This window comes from Aaosphaeria arxii (genome assembly GCF_010015735.1).
Source record: "Aaosphaeria arxii CBS 175.79 unplaced genomic scaffold BU24scaffold_4, whole genome shotgun sequence".
Classification (NCBI taxonomy): domain Eukaryota; kingdom Fungi; phylum Ascomycota; class Dothideomycetes; order Pleosporales; genus Aaosphaeria; species Aaosphaeria arxii.
In genome coordinates this window covers 4124329-4144953 of record NW_022983477.1, presented here as the reverse complement: position 1 = coordinate 4144953, position 20625 = coordinate 4124329, and the positions used below count along the sequence as shown (strand labels likewise).

The following is a 20625-nucleotide window of genomic DNA, read 5'->3' as shown; positions in this document are numbered from 1 at the left end:
GAACGGCACAACCAAGGATCTTGTGGATCAAGGCACCAATTGTCATGCGAAATCCCATGTGCAAATGCAAGAAGCGGGATCTAGTTTGGCGAAATTGGCGGTTCGAGGACAAATGGACAATATCATTGGCTTTCCGCGCTGTGGTACAAGTGCGGTAGGTTGAGGCGAGATGTGCCCACTTCACGATCTGGGTGGAGGCCTACCGGAAATGGACATGCGAAACATTCTGAATCCTCGACAATTCCTACGAAACGAAAGATGCCATTCGCGTCGTCAAATCTCAATTCACGATGCTGTGTTCCCAAGCGCATTGTTCGAAGGCCATGTGCCTGGCTGCATTGGTGTAGTATCTAGACTACCGTTCGGTCCTCCTCCCAGCACTAAAACAAAGCCAACGCTTTCAGCCAGCGCGCCGTTCCGCAGGCATGTTCCTCCGTTCTCGGGACGTCAACTTCTTACGGCGTCGCTCAATCACCCTGTCACGCTGCTTGGACTTCATGTTCTGGAATTGGTCGATCAATGCTAGCTTCTTTTGTTCGGCTAGAATCATGTCAGCAAATGCGATCGAAAACACTTCAGATCAGAGTGAGATGATAACCTACCTTTCTTTAGATAGAATGGCGTTTTGCCCTGCTTGATTAGCTCTTTCTCCTTCTTCTTGTGCTCTCGTGTTATTTCCTGTTGCTTGTCCTTGGCCGCTCGAGCCTTCTTCTGCGACTCCATGGACAGCAACTTGCGCTTCAATTTCTCCTTGTCATCCTCACTCTTCGTCTTCTTGATCGTAGAGCGTAGTTCGGCAATCTCGGAATCCCTATAATCGTCCAAGAAAGCATACCGCTTCTTGAACGTATTTTCATCGGTACGAGGTCCTGTGGCCGCATCGAATCGTGGATCGCGGGCGTTGCGCTTCTTTACTTCTACCACATTTCTTCTGCGCGTGACGGCTCGCTTGCTCGACTGTACTGCGGGAGCGTGTTTACTGGATCGTGCATGAGGTGCTGAGTCGGAATCTGAGGTGTCTTCGTCTTCCACATCGTCGTCGCTTTCTTGAGCTTGTTTGGCTTTCTTGGATGGTTTCGCGCTCTGTTGTGGTTTGCCTGCCTTCGCCAATTTCTCTGCCTTGATCTCTTGCAGCCGTGCTCGTAAAGCCTGTAGTTTATCTTCCTGTGCGCCTGTAGTCTCATCTCCCCTCTTCCTTTTCCGATTGGATTGTTGCTTCGAGAGGGCATCCTGGGCTTTGGCTAAGGCTCCGAACGAGACTTTGCTCAGTTGCTGTTGGACTTGATCGTCTTGCGATGTATCCGACTACAAACAGTTTAGCTTTAGAGTCGGGAACTTGAATAATAAATTTCTTACCAGTTGCTCGTCCTCACCCTCATCCTCATCCTCGTCTTCCTCGGAGCTCAGCAGATTAGCACCCTCTTCTCCAGTCTCAACGACGGACGGCGATGAACGATCCGAAACCTCGTAATAAGAATTTTCGTCCGAGTCGTCTTCCACGGCGCGCAAATTGCGCTCCAGTTTTGCGTTGAGTGGCATTTTGTCTTGATTACGGGTTGGCCTGGGAATAAATGTTGGCTTGCCGCGGTCGCATTATCCTGGCTGGAACTTTTGATGCCCTGTCCCCACATTTTCCCGCATATGGCCCGTGCGCATGGATAATCGTTCCGCCGCTGAACTATGACCGAATGCCCTGTTTAGGTAACTATGGTGTTCACGATTCCAGGCGTCTTTCTCCCATCATTCAATTCTACTCAGGCTTCATTGCAATCATAGGCCGCCTTCGCCCACTCCTCCAGTACATTGCGCGCAACGCGAAACCCTTGGCGCGCCGCCAAGATTGTTTACCCAATGCCCGCGCCTTTACCTCTACGGTACCTCCCCTCCTCCACCTCAACTTCACCCACATTTCCTAACTCGAGCATGCACCAGAGTCTTGCCAATCGTGACTCGGGTGAGATCACGGGTATTATCGACCGCACAATGATCCACCATAGCCTGCCAAGTCGGCCTCGACATCCAGATCAGTACGGCTCTGATCTATCAATGATCCCACCTCCGCCGCCTTTGACAGAGAGGATCCCAACGCCGCCTCCGCCTCCGCCTCCACCTCCGCCTATTACTGAGGAAGCAGTAAGTTTTCATTATAGTCCGGATGCAAGCGCGCATGGTGTGAACAACGTCATGGCTGCAGCATCGCAGTACTCCTGGTATAGTGGCACGGCCTGGCCTTATGGCTACGTGACCGGGTATAGTGGCACGGCCTGGCCTTCTGGTTACATGACCGCGGTATCTTCCTCGCAATACGCAGCATTTAGCGGTTCAGCCAATAACCTTGAACCCATAGGTCTCCAACCCGGATCGCGGAGAGGATGTAGAGAAGGAAACCGCCGAGCAGACAGAAGTAAACAATCCACAAGAGTACGGCGCTCTAAGCATGCTTCTCAGATGTCCTTGCACAGAGTTAACAAACCTCACAGGTGGGAGACTACAGCAAATATTCCGAACTCGGCAGGGGCTGAGGCACAACAGTCAAAGAGAAAAAGGAGGCCGAAGAAGAAAGCAAAAAAGAAGGCGGAGGCGCAGGCGCTTCATAATGAGCAAATGCTTGCCGCACAAAGGGAGGAAATCCGCCCTCGAAGGATCAAGAGCCCTAAGATAATGCTTCCTGGGCCCAAGCCAACCGACGAATACCTCAACGCTGCAGCCCAGGATTTCTACGTTGTTGATCCTCCACGCCGAATGCTCGTGATTCTCGATCTGAACGGTGCCCTTGTCCATCGCCCAGACAACAATCCAAGGAAGACAGTGCCCCGCCCGTTCCTCGCGCCCTTCCTCGACTTCCTCTTCGACAACTTCTGCGTCATGGTATGGTCGAGCGCGCGGCCGCAAAACGTAGCAAGGATGGTAGACAGTGTTCTTCCTCCCAAGCATCGGAGTGGGTTAGTTGCTCGCTGGGACAGATCTCACTTCAAACTCACCCCCGAGCATTACGCGCAAAACGTTCAAGTTTACAAGGATCTTAATCTGGTGTGGACAGCCGAATCAATCCAACCGCAACCAAGCGATGCCGACGATGTCGTCCGCTGGGACCAATCGAACACCATCCTCGTCGACGACACCGCGCTCAAAGCCCAAGGCCAACCCTACAACCTCGTCGAGATCCCTGAATTCACAAACACCCCCGCGCAACAGGGTTGCGACATCCTCCGCGAGGTGGCCAGTTATCTGCAAACTGCCAGAATGCAGGTGGATGTTTCCAGGTTCATCAAAAATTACCCTTTCAAGGCGGACGGCACCTGGAAATTCGACTGGCCGGACGACCTCGCCAATGTCCCCGTCGCAGGAATGGAACCTCTGCACCCTACTCCTCGCTACGAGTAGTATCTACATGATCGAGACGGCCAACAGTATCGGCATGTCTCCACATGTGACAACGCCTTTTCCAGATCGCCATCGACATCGTCATCTCGCATTGTAGTCGCGAAAGCGGCATTGACGCGGGCGCTGATAGCGCCACGAAGGCAGCCTGCGGAGTGGCTTGTGTAATTGGAGTGGCTTGTATAATTAAACTGAATAGACAAATCTTTCAAATTTGGTGCTCGCTTGTGTGATGTGAACGTGAATGTGCCGGTAATTACACGTGCCATCAATGTCGTTGGTTCGTCGTCATACGTGCACCTCGGAGGCTTGCGCCAGCACTTGTTCACTACACGGACGAGATGGAAGCATGATAAGCGAGATTCTGACACTAGAAAGAGCGCTGGAGATGGCGGGCTCTCCAGTCAGTATTGCAATTAAGGGATCTGAGAAAAGAGAGATCTATTGAAGTACGCAGGGGATGGGAGGTAGGTAACTTCATGGATTAGCAATCTTTGAGTTCGAGATTCGAAGTTTGAGGAGGATTTTTGGGGGTAGGTATATTCTATTAGTCTAAGTGTTTATTGTACATGATGGAATGATTGTAGGGAAGGGGTGTGTGATGATTTTGGAAGTAGAAAAAGGCGGAACATGCCGATTTGCGTGCAGTGAAAGGGTTTATGCGATGTATTGATTGCAGCGAGGGGGTAGGTGACGATTTGATTACATGGAAGGGATACATGAAAGATTGTCTTCGGTCACAAAGACTTTCTGCATGCATGGACAGGGAAACACGAGGTAGGTATGCCTATTGCCATAATAGCAGCGTCTGCCTTCGTTGCGCTTCTGCGAGCTGGACGTAACGTCGAGAACAAAATTTCTCCATTCCTCCGAATTGTCGCAGTCTTAACATCGTTCAAAATCTGACCATGGTACATGTCCTACTACAGTTTCCACGTCTATCATCACCGCACCACGGGCAGTCCGTCGCTTCTTGTATTGAGAAGTCTGGTGTCCGTACCCGAACTTGAATGGATTCTTCCTGAAAGCGAGCATATCGATTTGAGACCCCCGTGCTACTAGATGCTCCAGAAATTTGGTTGCATACTCGTCCATGATTGGTTGGCATGATTCGTCATTCTGCGCGAATACCCTTAGCCCTCGGCAAAGTGTTGCAAAATCAAAGATGTAAATAGTACGTAGGGATTTTATGGTTGCTATTTCGTTCTATGGTTTATATTAGGTTGGGTTCAGCAATGTTTTATTGAGATAGGGGAACTTACCATTAGCTCCTTCAGGTCTTCTTCTAAAATATGACGGGCCAGGAACCCAAAGAGGTGATAATCGTGCAGTCTTAAACAACGAACTAGATTGAAAGACAGGTCTTGCAAAGCATGGCAAGAGCGAAGAAACCCACGAAGTCTTGTCGGACTGCAAATGGGATGCTCGAAATTCCGCAGCCAGAGTTGTTGCAGAGTCGAACTATGGTGTTCCAAGCACCCAAGATCGAATTCTCCTCTGAATCTAAACACGAATTTGAATATACGTAGACCAGAAAATGAGCGGAGCAGCTCTTCGATCATCCTAACGTTGCAGGGGAGGTCAACACGTGGGTTGCGGAATTCTTCAACATCAGCATCTCGAAAGATAAACTCTCGTAGCTTAGTTGGCTGGTATCTGAAATGCTCGGTGATGGCACTAAGAAACGGGTGTAAATCGTAACATTCATCTACACATAATGCTTGCAGATTCAAAAAATTGATAGACTTGAAGATTTCCGATGCCGCATCTCCTATACTCATCCTAGACAGTGTTAATCGAGTGAGGCTTCTTGCAACAGCAATCGAACTTGAAGAATTGAACCAACAATCGATAGGGGGCCGTGAACCGTTGATTTCGATCTTGAGATTCTCCAGATTTGGAGCAAGTTTTATCAGTTCTCGGCAGGTCTTCCATGGTTCCAGGTCTTCTACATAACCATAACTCCTAGCCAAAATGCCAATAGATAGATCCAAGGTTTTGAGCTTCGGAAGGCTAAGTGTTGGAGTGATAAGAAACTGTTCCTGATCCACGTCTTGAAAGACTCTTACTTCTAGGTATTCCAGGTTGTCCAGAAAAGGCCAGACGCTAGCGATTGTAGAAACATGTCGAAGAACCCAAATTCTTAAGGACTTCAGTTTTTGGAATGGCATGGCATCCATGAGTCCCACGAACTTGCTCTTTTCAACTGCAGCACTCTCATTTTTTTCAAATATCCGGATTGGATCCACAACATCCAAAGATCGCTGTTGCGCTCTAGGGCAACCCGAAGCGATTGATCGAGTGTATGTGGACGCGTAATCTTGATTCTAAGGTCCCGCCAAATGATTGGGTCTATAAGGCCCTTCCAGTAATGGTTGACGAGCGTAAGAGGCTGACGTTCCCGGCGTTTCTGACCTAGCTGTCAAAGGGTCAGCATTTTTCTTCTTTCAATCAAGTTCCCCAGCCAAGTCTCGGTAACAAGAGGGTTCTGTCATAGCATAAAAGCAGGGCATTACTTACGTAGGAAAATATTTCCAGCATCAACTCGACTGGGAGTTGCTCGATGAAACAATGGCCTTTACAGGCCATTGCCGCGTTCTCACTCATGGAGGTGGCTTAGTGAAAAGAATTTGCTCGGTTGAAGAAATGTTATTGTTGACTGGCTAGAGTATTGAATATGACAGTCCTATACAAGAGAGGAGGGGCTTTTGAAGGAAATGCTATTTTATATGTACAGAGCAAATGTTTTGTGGTAGGTAACATGGAGTAGGCACACGCTTTTGCTCATAGACACAATAAAACAAGTGCATGAAAGGCAGTACAAGGTGTTCTTTGAACCACGAAGCTTGGTCCTTTGATGAAAAGAATAAATAAGTCAGAACATCCTCACAATAACTTTTTCGGTCGAACTGCTTTGATACTCGTGCTTTATTCATTCTTTGTTTCTGGACAGACGAATGTCTATGGCAGGCCTGGGGGTGTATTGTTCGTGACACTAGGGAACAATATGTCGTAGGAGATTCGTGCGCTCGATATATGCGTCCAATTCAAGGAATCGGTGAAATGGTCAACTCTGACGCAGCCTCATATTCAATGTAGTAGGCCGACATATTTTGAGTAATGTTCTCCTCTGCGCTTGTATAGCTTTGGAAGTCGTCAAGCGAGCAGTGGTTGGAGAAGCATGAAGGCCTTAAATGAAGTGATACCAGATATTGGATACGCTGTTCATGTGATATACCAAACGCCAAATGAAATGAATGATAGGGAACTTTCCGGAACCTTTAGTATTGCTATTTGTGGAATCACACAAACACCCCCCAGACTCCCTTATGGCTACTTGCTAATAAGCACTTGAGTGCTTTAATGAGTACAAATATGTTCTTCATTACGATGAGATACTGATTATGAGATTTACCTGTTTGTAGCTAGAGAATAAAAAAAGAAGACGAGTCTACCATTGGCTCAGTTGACTAATAAAGTCAACACAAATCACGACTGAAGAAGCACCAAACTATGACTACTGTGTAGAGACATGTGACCAGGTTAAGCTGCGGACCGATGGTTTTTCGCGATGTGAGGCCCACTGTTCTATATGTAGATGTGTCCGGCGGACAGCCAATCAGTGACGTGTACATGAGACAAGCTGAACGTAGGGTACCGGGATGATGGACATAAGAATCACTGGATAGCTGACGTGTCTAATTCTGGATACGAGGGATGCGGCGCTGGAGAAGATGTTTAGTAAGTTGATACCGTAGACTCGAGATACAGTATGGTTCACCGTCCATTCTTTGTTGTAGTCGAATGGTGTGTGAATGGGCCAGTCGGAGGTCGAGTCATGTCGGACTCGGGTGGTCAGGCAAGGGATCCAAACACCTGGGAAGGTGATCAGGGTGCCGATTGAAGCAGAGTGATGGGGAGTGTGGCGCTGAGAACGGAGTGAGATTGGAGAGAAGGCCATTGGGCGAGGTCTCGGGGACGAGTGAGATCACTGAGATGTGAGGAGTTGCAGGTAGAGGTGTGATGAAAGTTGATGTCGAGCATGAAGACTCCAAAAATAGCTAGTGGGGGAAGGGTAAGCCAGTTACGGGTGGGGGATGGTTTTAAGTACGGAGTACCGGTAGTTACTTGATATTTGTTAATTAATGATTATTAGTTATTGATTGCATGGTCGATAAAGAGACTAAAATGCCCCGGAACCAGGGGGAGAAATCGTATACTTGGATTTGCGCTTTTCTTTTGTTTCTCTGCCTACATCCATCTACTTAGGTATCCATCTACACACATTACATACATTCACCTTAACTACCTGAAGTAGATAGTTAAGGGTCTTCTCAAGTCCGGGTCGGTGATAACTAGGCCGATCAACCTTAACCTTAACCCTAACCATAACCGAATTACAGACCTCTACTCATCTCATCCCCTCCCCTTCCACTCTAACCTCTCCAATCTAAAAACCTCCAAAAGACCCCAAACTATACTATACCTCTCCCGTATAGCTGTTTCAAACTTCCCACCGTTTCGCGACGATCCCTCCACCAAACGAACGCACCCACACACGCACGCGCGCATCGCATCACATCGCATCGCATCGCTCGCGCGTCTTAGGGCCTACCGCGTTGGTTCACAGACACTCCCTCTCACCATCATATCATCCACCCGTCCGCTGACCGTTACGGCGTTGCGACACAACATCAGTCGCAGTTGCCGCCCACTCGTTCATCCCACAATAAACAGCTCCCTATCTCCCTACTACACCACCAATCCATCATTCAAGGAAACAAGACACTGGTTCACGAACACGCGCCTCGTCCTGTGCTATCGCATCGTGTCCTATCGCGCATTACTGCCTCCCCAACTTCTCCGTCTCCATGTCTCGCTATTACCACTACTTCGACTAGCGCAGCGACACTCCCGCGCATCCATGGCCGGCAGATAGGCCCCAGCGTTGAGCTCTAATTAATAACACTTAACTATATCTCCTAGAATCATGCAAGTAGACTACGGAGGTGGCCCAGAGTCGGAGCACAATCTACATCTTTCGCACCACGGCCACCACGGTCATCACGACCCTCACGACCCTCACGGCCACTACGAGCACCAGGCCTCAACCACCACTCCGACCTTCTCGCCCTTCCGGCATCCTGCGTCTGTACCGTCAATTGATCCGGGCATCGACCAAGGCTCTGGTGCCAACCCTAATGGCCACGCACCGATGACTTCGGTTCAACAGTCCGCCTCGAACCATCTACTCCAGCCCGACAATGCCTCTCTGTCCAGCTCTCATCCTCACCTCCAACATAACTTCTATGGCGACATGCCGCGCTCCTCCCAGACTCCGCCTGCGCCTGCGCCTGCGCCTGCGCCTGCGCCCTCCTCCAATCCATCCCCGCGCTTCGCCGCCATTTCCCCTGCGAGTCAACCCAAGCATGTAGCTCCTACATACGTCCCTACCGACCGTCAACCTCCGTCGCGCGAAGTTACCGACGAGACCATCGACAGTGCCTACGCTGCTTTCATACTCTACTGCAACCCGAGCTTCCCGACTGATACAGACACCACCGAATTGACGAAGCTCTTTCGGACCCCACCAAGAAGTGACGGGAAGGCGTTCAGCACTTGGAACTTGTTTGAGCTCTTGAGGAAGTTCGATGCGAAAGAAATCAGGACATGGACCCAATTGGCCTTAGATCTAGGCGTGGAACCTCCAGACACGACTAAGGGTCAGAGCACGCAGAAAGTGCAACAGTACTCGGTTCGATTGAAGGTAAGGAAAGCTCCGCATTGTCTCCCCAACTTTCATACACTACGTGACGGTATCAATGGGCCCCAGCCAAGATTGTGCGCCCTTGCACGACTTCTGGCACGCTTCCGTTTCCATTGTATTCTCTATGCGCCTGTCCGCCCAATAGTCCAGGTAGCTTCCTTGCATACATTCTGTGACACGACCCAGTCCTTGGCCCAGTGGTTTTGTGCGATATTTCAACCTTCACTCAATAATACCACATTTCCCTCGATCTTTTTTCTTATTTTCCTTAATCATTACTCCATTCCATTTCTAATTCTTCTACTATAACTCTTGCCCGGTGCATACTGACCTCATGTAGCGATGGATGCGTGCTATGCATATTGATGCCTTCTCCGAATATTTGATCGGCAAGCAGCATCCATACTATCTTCAGATTCCACCGCCACATGATCCTTTCCCGGACATTGGCAGAGATGGCGTGCCCTTGGAGGAGGATCTTGCAATCCGCGCCCTGGACCCTAAATTCAGACCAAAGAGAGGCCGAAGGAAAGCTGAGGACGGCGAAGAAGACCTGGATACGGTGGATGGCACTCCGCCTCGCAAAAGACCTCAATTAGATACATCGGTTCCATTTGGCAATGTGTTGCAACCACAATCGGCCTATCCCAGTAGTGCTCATCCGGATCACATGGAAGGTTTCCTAGGTGGTCACGATCCCTGGACCGGATCTTCCATTACGCCCTCTACCGCGATGACTGCTTCTTCAGCATCAAGCCGAATGAATCCCAACAAAAATCTCACTCCATACTCGGCGTCGCCCATGTCTGGACAACAGCTTCGCTGGCGGCTCAATACGCAAGACAACCCAACGACTCCACATCCGCTCTCCGCCATTACCCCCCAGTCGGCACATCCCGATTTCTTTGACGAGCCACAGTCTGCTGTTACTCCTTCTAGTTCCAAACCTCGTTCACGCCGTCGGCATGGCCCAGCAGTGTCCTCTGCGTGGCCTAGCCAGACTACCTCCTCGACTGGAAAGTTGCGTGGTCGACCGCCCAGTAATCGCTCGGTTCGCGATGGTCCCTTCGTTACTTTTCCGGCAAATCCATCTAAAGAAGGGCCAACGATAGACATGAACAGGAACCCTGGGCACCTCACACCCATAGTTGAGCGGGCGCAGTCCGATCCTCCAGCGGCCGAACAGCACTTTCGATTACCCCCGACTCCAGCATCTGCCATATCCCCGACAAATATGGATGGGTCTCTACAGAACACTTCCCAAAAGCCCCACAGGCTTAGTCTACAAGTTCCTCAAAATTTGGGTAACCCTGTCCGTCTCGTCACGCCGACAGTTCTTGTCAACGGAGAAGAGGATGCAACCCCAAGCACAGGCCTGGCGTCCTCTACGATTGATGACGATTCACGTAGAGTACCAACGAGCCGGTTCTTTGACGAAGCTCGTGCGGCCGCCGCGCAGAGACAGCAGCAGCATGCACCCACGGTCTCTCCGAACCAAGCACAATCTGACCCGTCCCCTCGCACTCTGATGCAACCTACATTTTCGCCCATTCCAGACCTGCCGTTCGAAACATTGAATCGCGCCCTGGCCACCGAACTGATTCGTGCCCCTCTTACTGGCCGGCGCAAAAGACTACGTGGTACAGAAGCGAAGAACCTTGCGTCCGCCATTCTACAGCCACTCTATGCGAAACCATCTAGTGGCACGGCAAGTCCCGCCAAGATCATGAGCGATCAAATGTTAGCCATCGCCATTGCGAGTTGTCTGGGAATTAGCGCTTCCGTGGGTCTCGGGATTGGGGGTCCCAATGGGGGGCCACGCAAGGTCGAATGCGTCAGGTTCCGAGTTGGGGGCGATGGATACGAAAGTCCCATCGACGAGGACGACGAGAATGTCGACGGCACCACTGATACTGGACACATACGAGAGACGTTCGATGTATATTTTACAGTATCATTCGGCCCGCTCGCAGGCGAATGGACTGTCAAAGGCCTATCACCGGGCCCGAACCATGAGCAGGCTGAGACAGATCATGTGACCACGCAGGAGCTGGACATGCAAGAGTCGAACCCGAATTCAATTGCTGGTTGGAAGGCCAAGTACCTCGAATTACAAAAGAAGCTGTGGGAAAGCGAGGAGAAGGAGAAGCTTCTCAAAGAAAAGGTCCTTGAGGCCGTCCTATGATTCATAGGCAGTACAAAAGCAACCTGGAGCGCACATATTGTTTCTCTATTTCATTGTCTCCTTGGTACGACAGGTCACGATTTGGACGTTTTAGCGGGAGTCTGGTGGGTCTATTCGTGGGTTGGAGCATGCGTTCTCAGTGTTTGTGCAGATACCCTGTTATGTTTTGTTGGTCTGGTAATCGACCTATCGGATTATATATATATATCGAAGGACTGTGTCCTTTTATTTACTCATGAAAAATACTGGCACTTTATACTGCCACTAATGCCCTGCAAGGCCATATTCTTCCGTGCTGTCAGACCGGGTATCGCTTCTTCCTCTCGAAAGTGACGCTTATGGGGCTGCTTCCTGTTCCCCTTGTGCAGCTGCTGGAGGATCATCCTGCTCCCACGGCTTCCTTCTCTTTGCTCTAGCTGGATTCGTTCCTTGCCCTGTCAGGACTGTGTTTGGGATCTGCTTGATGCCCGGGACGGGTTGGCCCGACGAAACTAGCTCAACGATATGTGCGAACGATGTAGGATATGGCGCGGGAGTCCCATTTGTGGTTCCTGAGGCAGTGGGTAATATTCCACCAGCTGATTCTGCGCTCGAGGCAGCGGCGGGGGCATGTGCGCCGTTGGTCACAACGGGGTGCAACGAGTTGGCGCTTCGGTAAGCTTTGTAGCCATCGAAGTCGACATGTACATTGAACTTCCTGCTGTCTGTTAGAGAATACATTCGTGAGTAGCTGTTCTATATGGCATACCTTGTATAGTAGAAGCAACGGGCCCGTAGCGTTAGCTCGGCAGCTTGCTCTGGAGAGCTGCCACTGCCCAGGATGGCGCTCAGGCCGGACTGAAACTCCACATCATCGTCCCAATTGTAACTCTCCAGCGCCTCGTATGTGGCATCTGGGCTATCGACAGCTCCAGCAGCACTCATGGTAGACGGGAACCGAGGGGTTCATTAGAAGCAGGTAAGTGGGTGGGGTGGGGTGTCGTCGTACAGCTCGCTATGACGGACAGCTTTGGGCAGGGAAGATCGGCAGCCAAGGGAAAAGGCCGAAGTGAAGCCGCCGGCTTTGGCGAGGCTCGTTGACGTTCTTACTTCCTCCACCCACAAACTCTACCTCTCCTCACTCACCTTTCTCCCATCCACCTACCTCCCTTCTTCCTCCCACGAATACTCACACGCCCATCTCTCTCCTTCTCTTTCCTTCTCCTCCTCTTCTTCTCTCTAGCTATTTCTCTTCTCTCTTCTCACACTTGGGGCTCTTTTCTCCCTCCCCCACAATGTCCGAGTTCATTGGGTCAGTCGCAGGTATTTCCATCGAGTTTGAGCTTCCACTGACAAGCATTGCGCAGAGCTCGCATATCTCTCATCTCGAAGAGTGACATCCGGTTCGTACGAGTCTATTGAGACCAGCTTTTGGAGCTCTTTCATTGACGCGACGCGCGCAGTTATGTCGGCACTCTGGTCGAGATCAACTCGGAACAGTCCACAGTCTCGTTAGACAATGTGCGATCGTACGGCAGCGAGGGCCGCCGGGGCGGCAAAGACGAATACCCAGCTTCAGATGCCGTCTACGAGCAAATTGTGTTCCGCGGCAGCGACGTGAAGGATCTGCGGATCGAGGAGCAGGCCAAGGAGAAGGCTGCTCCACCCCCAATGCCAGATGACCCTGCCATCATAGGAGTACGTCCACCCTCTTTCCATCAATCCCCTCCATCTCTGAATGATGAAACATTCCGGATGTAAATCATTGTCATGTCCAAGAGCGCAAAACCGTGTGGATATTTCCGTTGCCTTCCTTCTGATCTTTCAGTCAATTGCTATGCCTTTTAACATCATACTCGTGGGAGACATCTCGCTAACGTGAGTGGCACTATAGGTACCACAGACTCAAGGGCAAGGCCGGCCAGACAGTGCGCAAGCCGAACAGCAGCGTTCTCAACAGCCACAACAACCTCCCTTCCCCCCACAACATGGCCAATTCCCCCCAGGCTACCCTCCCCCTCCATTCGGCGGGCCGTTCAACCAGTTTGGACCTCCACCGGGCGGGTTCCCAGGCGGCCCTGGCCCATTCCCCCCAGGTTATGGCCCGCCAGGCCCGTATGGCGCTCCTCCTCCGGGCTGGTACCCCCCTGGCGGCCGTGGCTTCAACCAGCCTCCAGGCCCGTTCCCTCCACAGGTGCCGATCGGCCCGCCTGGACAGCAGAACCAAAACCTGCCCCCCAACCAGCAGTCGCAGGGCCCTAAGGGCGCTGCGCCTGGCGCACCCGGTAGCAAGGACGCGAAAGCGAATGCGCAACCGAAGGTAGTCGAGGCGGATGGGTCCGCTAAGCCTACCGACCCCAAGACTGCTGCGAAGGCGGCTGCTGGGAAGCAACCCCCTACACCTCCAGTCGAGTCTAAGCCTGATGTTGCTGCAGCACTCGCGCCTCCTGCCACTCAGGCTGCGGTGCCCAAGGCTGCGCCCACCGGCCCCAAGGGAGGTCGCATTGTCCCTGCCGTTCCTCTTGCCAGCCCTGGTCTGACCAGGACAACTCCCCATACTGCCGCTGTCGCAGCTGCAACTGCGCCTGCTGGCGGTTCGTCTGCACAGGCCCAACAGAGCGCGACGCAGGCAGCTACTGCTGCTGTCGCTGCGGCTATGGCTAAGCTTAACCAGGCGGCCGGTCAGGTTCCCGCTCAGAGCAGACCATCCGGTCCTTTGGACAACCTTACACAAAAGGTTAACGAGATGCGCGTCGACGATCTCAACCGACATGGCAGAGGCGGCTATGCGGGTGGTCCTCGCGGAGGCCGTGGAGGACGCGGTCGCGGTGGCCATCATCACCAGAAGATGGAGGTGCCAGCAACTGATTACGACTTTGCGTCAGCGAATGCCAAGTTCAACAAGCAAGATCTGGTCAAGGAGGCGATTGCTTCTGGATCACCTCTGGGTGAGACCCCTGGCGCCACTGATGCTGTACCTAACGGACACGCGAATGGCGCTACAGAGGAGTCTTCTGAGGTTGTCATCCCTCCTCCCGCTGCTTACAACAAGGGCACAAGCTTCTTCGACAACATCTCCAGCGAACTCAAGGATCGCGAGGCAGCGGCTGATCGTCGTGGCCAGGAGTTCCGCAGCGAAGAGCGCAGAAAGAACATGGAGACTTTCGGTCAAGGCAGTGTCGACGGTTTCCGTGGCGGCTATCGTGGTCGCGGACGCGGTCGTGGCCGTGGCCGGGGTTTCAATGCTGGCTATCGCGGCCGTGGTGCCCCTCGAGGTGGCCGTGGTGGTGCACAGGGCGCACCTGCCGAGATCTAAATGAACTCGCCGGTGATCTCGTGCCCTTACAGGCCTGACGCGAATATTGAAGACTTTTCAGGAGTTAAAAAGAAATGGACGCTTGATATCGACTGCTTCTACTACGCAGCCATAATGTCTGATATATCGGGGGAAAAGATATCTTTCACGTTCTTCCTCTACCGTACTCTGCGCGGAGTATAACTGAGGAGTGGACAAGCACGGCTGGGCTGCGCTCGTCATCAAACTTGGACGCCAAATCAAACCACATCACATTCCATACACTGGTGGATTCCGTCTCTTCTCTTGCAATTCACATTTCCTGATATTGCTTTGGTGTCACGAACCGGTGTTTCATTATCGCATTCCCCTTTCCCACCACCCCAAACCTGGTCCTCATTTGTCCCAGGGACACAGCGCGCGCCTAGTGCGAAATCATTTCCTTCCCCCTTCCTCCATTTTTTGTATTGTATTGTTCAGAACTATCTTCCCTTTTATCTTTGCGTCTTTGGGAGCTACCATCTGGGCCTTTTAACGAGAGCAAAGTCCCATACGAACGATGGGAGGGAATCTCCTTTTTTTTTCTTCCGGAGTTAAAAAATCGACGACGACTACTATCAGCGAGCGGGGCGGCGCTGGCTATCAACAACAAACATCATGAAAGGATGAAAGGAGTTTTTCTATATGACGAAAGGGAGGAATCGAATGAGCGTTCAATCGGGAAGGGAGTTTTGCAACCGGAACGGAGAGATGAGAAGTTTCCGAAGGAGGACGGAACAAGACAGACAGACAGACAGATGAGAAGACGGACAATGAGGAGCTTGAGTAGCAAACCCGCTCACGATCGATCCCACATGAAAAAGAAATGAAAAAATAAACCACCCTGGGAGAAAGATACTCACTCTCTGGGATGAAAAAAAAAATGAGTGGCTGGTTTTGTGTGTGATGGGTATGGATGATTGTGATGGGAATGATTGTGTGTGATGGTTGTGATGTGACGTGACACTTATCCATTCAACCTTTTTTCCATCATGTATCGCGTTGCTTGCCTGTGTGCATGTAAGCCCTAAAAGGCCATACGTAATTTAAGCGTGGAATATGCTTTGCAGGAAGAGACTGAGACTTCAGTTGTGAAGTACATCTACATTTTCTTCCTCGAATGATTTGATACTTGTTTTCCCTACATATCACCGGCATAAATCAAAGAGAGCATCAAGGTGCAAGAAAATGAAAATTGGATTCTAAATTAACCGTCCAGGTCCTCTAACCTATGTTTATTTGATACAGGACGGGGGATGATGGTCAGTCTCATTTATGAAGACTGACAGAAAGATATCGTGACATATCACATTGTGTTTGTGGTATCAGATCATATGGATTACCCCCTTCCCTTGTTCGCTATGGCCGTTCTTCCAGATATTATCTATCTTCTCCTAGCATTGGATATCAGAATCGAATCTAACGCCCACGGATGCGTGCGTCTATATCGGCTCGTCTCTCGGCTCGATGAGCACCTCGTTGACGGAGACGTGGTCAGGCTGCTTGAGCGCGTAGATGATGGATCTGGCGATGTCGTCTGCGTCCAGGACCTTCGCGCCGGACGGCTCGCCATACTTCTTGAGGGCCTCCTGGTCCGTCGACATGCCTAGGAGGTCCGTTGCCACGTTTCCTGGCTGCACTGATGTCACACGTAGACCTGTGCCCGCAGTCTCGAGACGCAGGCTCTGGAGCGTGGCCTCGACGAAGAATTTGCTGGCTGAGTAGACGCCCAGGCCGGGGAAGACTTTGCGGCCGGCGTCGGAGGAGATGGCGACGATGTGGCCTTTTCCACGCTTGAGCATGCCGGGGACGGTGGAGGACAGGCAGTTGAGAAGGCCCTTGCAGTTGACGTCGACGGTGCGCTCCCACTCGTCGACCTGGTTGTTCGCCATCATGGTGAAGTACATGACGCCGGCGCATGAAACTAGGATGTCGACGGGACCCAGTTCGGTCTCTGCTGCGTTGATGAGTTCTTCGACTTGCTTCCTGTCCGTGACGTCCGTCTTTCGGATGATGACCTTGCCCTCACGGACGACAAGGCTTTTTTTGACCTTCTCGAGCTCGTCCACGCGGCGAGCACCGATGGCGATGTGGCAACCCGCGCGTGCAAGAGCTGTGGTTACAGCGGCACCGATACCGCTGGAGGCGCCAGTAACGACGGCCACGCGCCCGAAGAGAGGACCGCGTCGTGGCAGTTGCGCGGAACCTCCCTTAGCAAAGTTCTGCTTTGGAGGGCGGGGAAGCCAACCTCTTGCGAACCAGTGTCTTGCATAGGTTTCTAGGAGGACTTCGTCGACCTTGGGCCGCTGGACCTGAGCGCGGAAAGGCCGTGTCGCCGCATTGTCAAGCACGACAATATCACGGAGGAATTCTACGCTAGGCATACCAGTACGGAGGACATCGACTGTGAAGGCGCCGTCACCGCCCTTAGCGGATCCACGCTTCTCAGTCCAGAGGGAAACCCACTCGTCGAATCCTAGTGGCTGAGATGGATATCCGAGGGTCTGCAGAATGTCGAATACCTCGCTCATCTGGACAGGTGTTGGGTCACCGAGGTGGAAGACTAATTGATCAGCGTGGGTCTGGTTGCCCAAGTGAACAATGGCCTTGCTAACGAAATCAACAGGAGTCATCTCGGCACGCCAGCCTGGTACGTCCGGCCAGTATCCAATCTGTGCAGATTCAACGATGAAAGCGGTGAGGAGATCCCATGCATTGGCTGCTCCGGAGGCACTGTGTCCACTGATAGTTCCGCACCGGAGAATTCTGACAGGGAGGCCACGCTTCGATGCCTCTACAGCAAGTTGCTCAGCAACCCATTTAGTCTGGCCATAGCCGTCGGGAATCTTTTCAGGGACTTCGTCCGCAGTGAGCATGGCATTCTCGGGCCAGCCCGCTTGCGTCAGTGCTGGTGGCAAAACACCGTTTGTAGAAACATAGAGAAGGCTTGCACTTCCCAGTGCCGCGAGACGAATGATTTCACGGGTACCACCGATGTTGGCACGTCTCAGGGCAGCGTACGGGTAGACCAAATTGACGGTAGCTGCAGCATGGATGATCACCTGGACTCGCGAAGCCACATCTTTGAATGCCTCGGGAGAAAGACCGAAGCGCTTTCTAGACAGATTACCCGGAAGAATCTCCACTCGCTCCATGATCGAGTCGTTCCATAGGCCAAAGTCGAGAAGGTTCCTACGGATACGAGCAATGCCTCCTGGGAGATCGTCCTGGGAGGGGTCATTAAAACGAACGAGACAGATAACCTTGGCCGAAGTGTTCTCCAATAGATCGTTGAGCAGGAATGCGCCCAAGAAACCAGTCACACCCGTAAGCAGGACAGTATCAGCATCCTTGAGCGAGCATGGCTTCACATCACTGATCTGGATGTCCTTATCGAGAACACTGTCGGCGCGCAGAACTGCGGGAAGGTCCGCCTGGATGGAAGCTGTCACACCGTCTCTCACGGATCGGAGGGTCTCGAGATGTCCATTAAGCGTGGCAGGGTCGGCAAGGCGAGACACAGGTACACGGAAACCGAACTGGTTAGATAACCGGGAAGCAAGATCGGCGAGTGAGAGCGAGTGTCCACCGAGGTCGAAGAAGTTGTGCTCTGGTGTTACTGCGTCTGCGCCGACATTAAGCGAAGCAGCCCAGATCTCTTTGATGGCCTCAATCTGAATTGGGTCATGCTCTGCCCTCTGGCCATTAACGGGTGATTTTGCACGTGGTGTTGGCGGAGGAAGGCGCGCGAGGTCGACTTTGCCGGAAACACCATGCGTGGGAAGCTCATCAAGCTCAACCCACAGAGACGGGATCATGTATGGTGCAAGAGACTGGGATAGAGTTCGACGCGCCTGCGGGCTGTGGCCGGTATCGTTGATCTCGAGCTTGGGTCGATCCTCCGAGGCTTCACGGTCGCGGACGAAGTATGCTACCAATTGCCTCTCCAGTCCTTCTCCATTGGCAACGACGGCAGCGCGGTGGACAGCCAGGTATTTAACAATTGCGTTCTCGACTTTTCCAGGGACGACTGAGTATCCTCGCAATTTGATCATGGCTCCTGTACGTCCCGTGATCTCGAGCAGTCCAGAAGGTAGCAGGCGCGCTTTGTCGCCGGTGCGGTACATCCTTGAGCCGGGCTTGGAGTCGAAGGGATTCGAAGTAAAGGCCCTTGCGGTGGTCTCTGGGCGATTGAGGTAGCCACGGGCGAGCAGCTTGCCACCTACAAACAGCTCTCCACTTGTACCATCTTCTACGCGCTGACCGCTCTCATCTAGGATGTAGATATATTTGCGATCAATAAGCGGGGGGCCCACGGGACAGTACAAAGCATCACTATCGAGCTTTGTGAGCATGTCTTTGATGTCACCACAAGCAATTTCATGCGTCTCACACGCACTGTAACAGTTCAACAGGCGGGTGTGGGGGAGTGCTTTGAGGGTGCGGCGTGCGAGATCTGTGGTTACGACTTCGCCATTGAGCCACAGAGATTTCAATTGTGGCAGACGGGTCTCGAGCGCTTGGTGTCTTGACAATACCGCAGCTAGTAGAGTAGGTGTCATCAACGTCTCTGTTATCTTTTTCCTAGAAAGTAAATCGACGAGAAGAACTGGGTCATAACTGGCATCATCCGGAACGGCGACGACTGTGGCTCCTCTGAGCAGGGGTCTTATTATCTCCCAGACGAAGAAGACATTGCATGCTACTCTGTCACCAGGACCAATATCGGACAATTGGAATCGGAGGTCGTAGCTCAAAACACTAGCACGGTGAGGATTTGCAATTCCCTTCGGCTTTCCAGTGGTTCCTGAGGAGTAGGCTACAAAGCAAAGACGGTCTAGATCCTCGTCGGACGGCAGTGGTGGAAGAGGCTGGGTTAGATGGCCATTCCCGTTTTCCTGGACCTTTTCGACGGGCTCCTCGTCGAGGGTGACTAGGGGAATTCCAGGCTTGATCTTTCCGACCTCGTTTCTGTAAGTGACAATTACGGCAGGATCGGCGTCATCAATCACATCCGCGAGGAGATCTGGAGGATACGCAAGCTCTAAGACAAGAAAAGCTCCTCCAGCGCGGAGAGAAGCGAGACAGGCAATAACATAGTCTGAACTGCGAGGGAGGAGAACGCCGATCAGACTGTCACGAACGACACCATATCCGCGGAGACGCTTAGAGAGAGCCTCTACTTTTGCGTCGAGCTCGGCGTATGTGTATGAGGTGGATTCATCTTCGAGAGCTAGGGCATCAGGTGATTGCTTGACCTGCCTGGAGAAGAGGGCAGACAGGTCTTTTGTGATGTCGATGACCGACATGGATGTGGATGTGCGTATTAGTGGGAGAGATTGATTGTCTCACGGACCCTCACCTTATCCTTCGACCCAATTGAGAAGGATTTGATCGGTAAAGGTGAAAGAAGGTGAGTGTAAAGAGTGACAGAGGTTTGTGAGAGGGCGAGAGAGAGAAAGGACAGAGTTGATGTTGATGTTGACTACGCTACCAAGGGCCGGACTACTGACGTATATTTAAGTGTACTAGGGGAGAACTAGTCTGGGTCTTGGTGGAGGAACCCCGCAGAAGCAGTAGAACAAAAAGCAAAAGTTATGACTGCTGGCAGCCAAGGGAATCTGGAACTGAGAGAGGCAAATTGGAAAATTCGAGGTTGATCCGTGGGGTTCGTGGGTTGAGAAAGGATGTTGTTGAATACAAATGATGGGGGTCAATTTTTATGTTGTGTGTGTATCTTTGCATCCCATCGTCCTTTCCTCTTTTGGAGGGGTGTTCTTTCTTCTTTCTACTCCGTACCTATCGTTAAAATTACCTTCCTTGATAATTGTTGATCCATTCCGTTCCATTCTCTCTTCTACACGTTTACTCCCTCTCACCGCCAACTTCATCATCATCTCTCATCTCATGTATTCCTTCTCTACAGAGTACTACTCCGTCTTTTCCGTTTGTAGCACAAATATCCAGAATCCGATACAC

General features: G+C 51.8%; 7 protein-coding genes across 7 annotated transcripts; 3 read left to right on the top strand and 4 right to left on the bottom strand.

The window, feature by feature from the left end:
- Window positions 1-400: 400 nt before the first annotated feature.
- Window positions 401-1539, bottom strand: BU24DRAFT_462820 (DUF947-domain-containing protein; the record flags this gene model as incomplete). Its single annotated transcript, XM_033532049.1, has 3 exons — window positions 401-540; window positions 603-1305; window positions 1357-1539. 3 exons carry the CDS (start codon window positions 1537-1539, stop codon window positions 401-403), a joined length of 1026 nt encoding a protein of 341 aa, XP_033385032.1.
- An 833-nt stretch (window positions 1540-2372) lies between these two features.
- BU24DRAFT_423062 (HAD-like protein) lies at window positions 2373-3555 on the top strand. Its single transcript, XM_033528142.1, has one exon. It carries the CDS (start codon window positions 2449-2451, stop codon window positions 3382-3384), a length of 936 nt encoding a protein of 311 aa, XP_033385031.1. The 5' UTR covers window positions 2373-2448; the 3' UTR covers window positions 3385-3555.
- A 238-nt stretch (window positions 3556-3793) lies between these two features.
- On the bottom strand, window positions 3794-5988 carry BU24DRAFT_481304 (uncharacterized protein; the record flags this gene model as incomplete). Its single annotated transcript, XM_033533165.1, has 4 exons — window positions 3794-4587; window positions 4644-5523; window positions 5571-5800; window positions 5902-5988. 4 exons carry the CDS (start codon window positions 5986-5988, stop codon window positions 4267-4269), a joined length of 1518 nt encoding a protein of 505 aa, XP_033385030.1. The 3' UTR covers window positions 3794-4266.
- A 2383-nt stretch (window positions 5989-8371) lies between these two features.
- Window positions 8372-11333, top strand: BU24DRAFT_492733 (uncharacterized protein; the record flags this gene model as incomplete). The annotated part of the gene is made up of 2 exons (XM_033533913.1): window positions 8372-9148; window positions 9489-11333. 2 exons carry the CDS (start codon window positions 8372-8374, stop codon window positions 11331-11333), a joined length of 2622 nt encoding a protein of 873 aa, XP_033385029.1.
- A 137-nt stretch (window positions 11334-11470) lies between these two features.
- BU24DRAFT_451167 (uncharacterized protein) lies at window positions 11471-12340 on the bottom strand. The gene is made up of 2 exons (XM_033531082.1): window positions 12082-12340; window positions 11471-12030 (listed from the first exon to the last, which is right to left on the bottom strand). Exons 1-2 carry the CDS (start codon window positions 12255-12257, stop codon window positions 11670-11672), a joined length of 537 nt encoding a protein of 178 aa, XP_033385028.1. The 5' UTR covers window positions 12258-12340; the 3' UTR covers window positions 11471-11669.
- Window positions 12341-12607: 267 nt separating this feature from the next.
- BU24DRAFT_462816 (uncharacterized protein) lies at window positions 12608-14628 on the top strand (the record flags this gene model as incomplete). The annotated part of the gene is made up of 4 exons (XM_033532048.1): window positions 12608-12624; window positions 12680-12715; window positions 12776-13010; window positions 13207-14628. The coding sequence occupies 4 exons, from the start codon at window positions 12608-12610 to the stop codon at window positions 14626-14628; spliced, it is 1710 nt and encodes a 569-aa protein (XP_033385027.1).
- A 1227-nt stretch (window positions 14629-15855) lies between these two features.
- On the bottom strand, window positions 15856-20152 carry BU24DRAFT_207900 (nonribosomal peptide synthetase 10). Its single transcript, XM_033521900.1, has one exon. It carries the CDS (start codon window positions 19953-19955, stop codon window positions 16089-16091), a length of 3867 nt encoding a protein of 1288 aa, XP_033385026.1. The 5' UTR covers window positions 19956-20152; the 3' UTR covers window positions 15856-16088.
- Window positions 20153-20625: the final 473 nt, after the last annotated feature.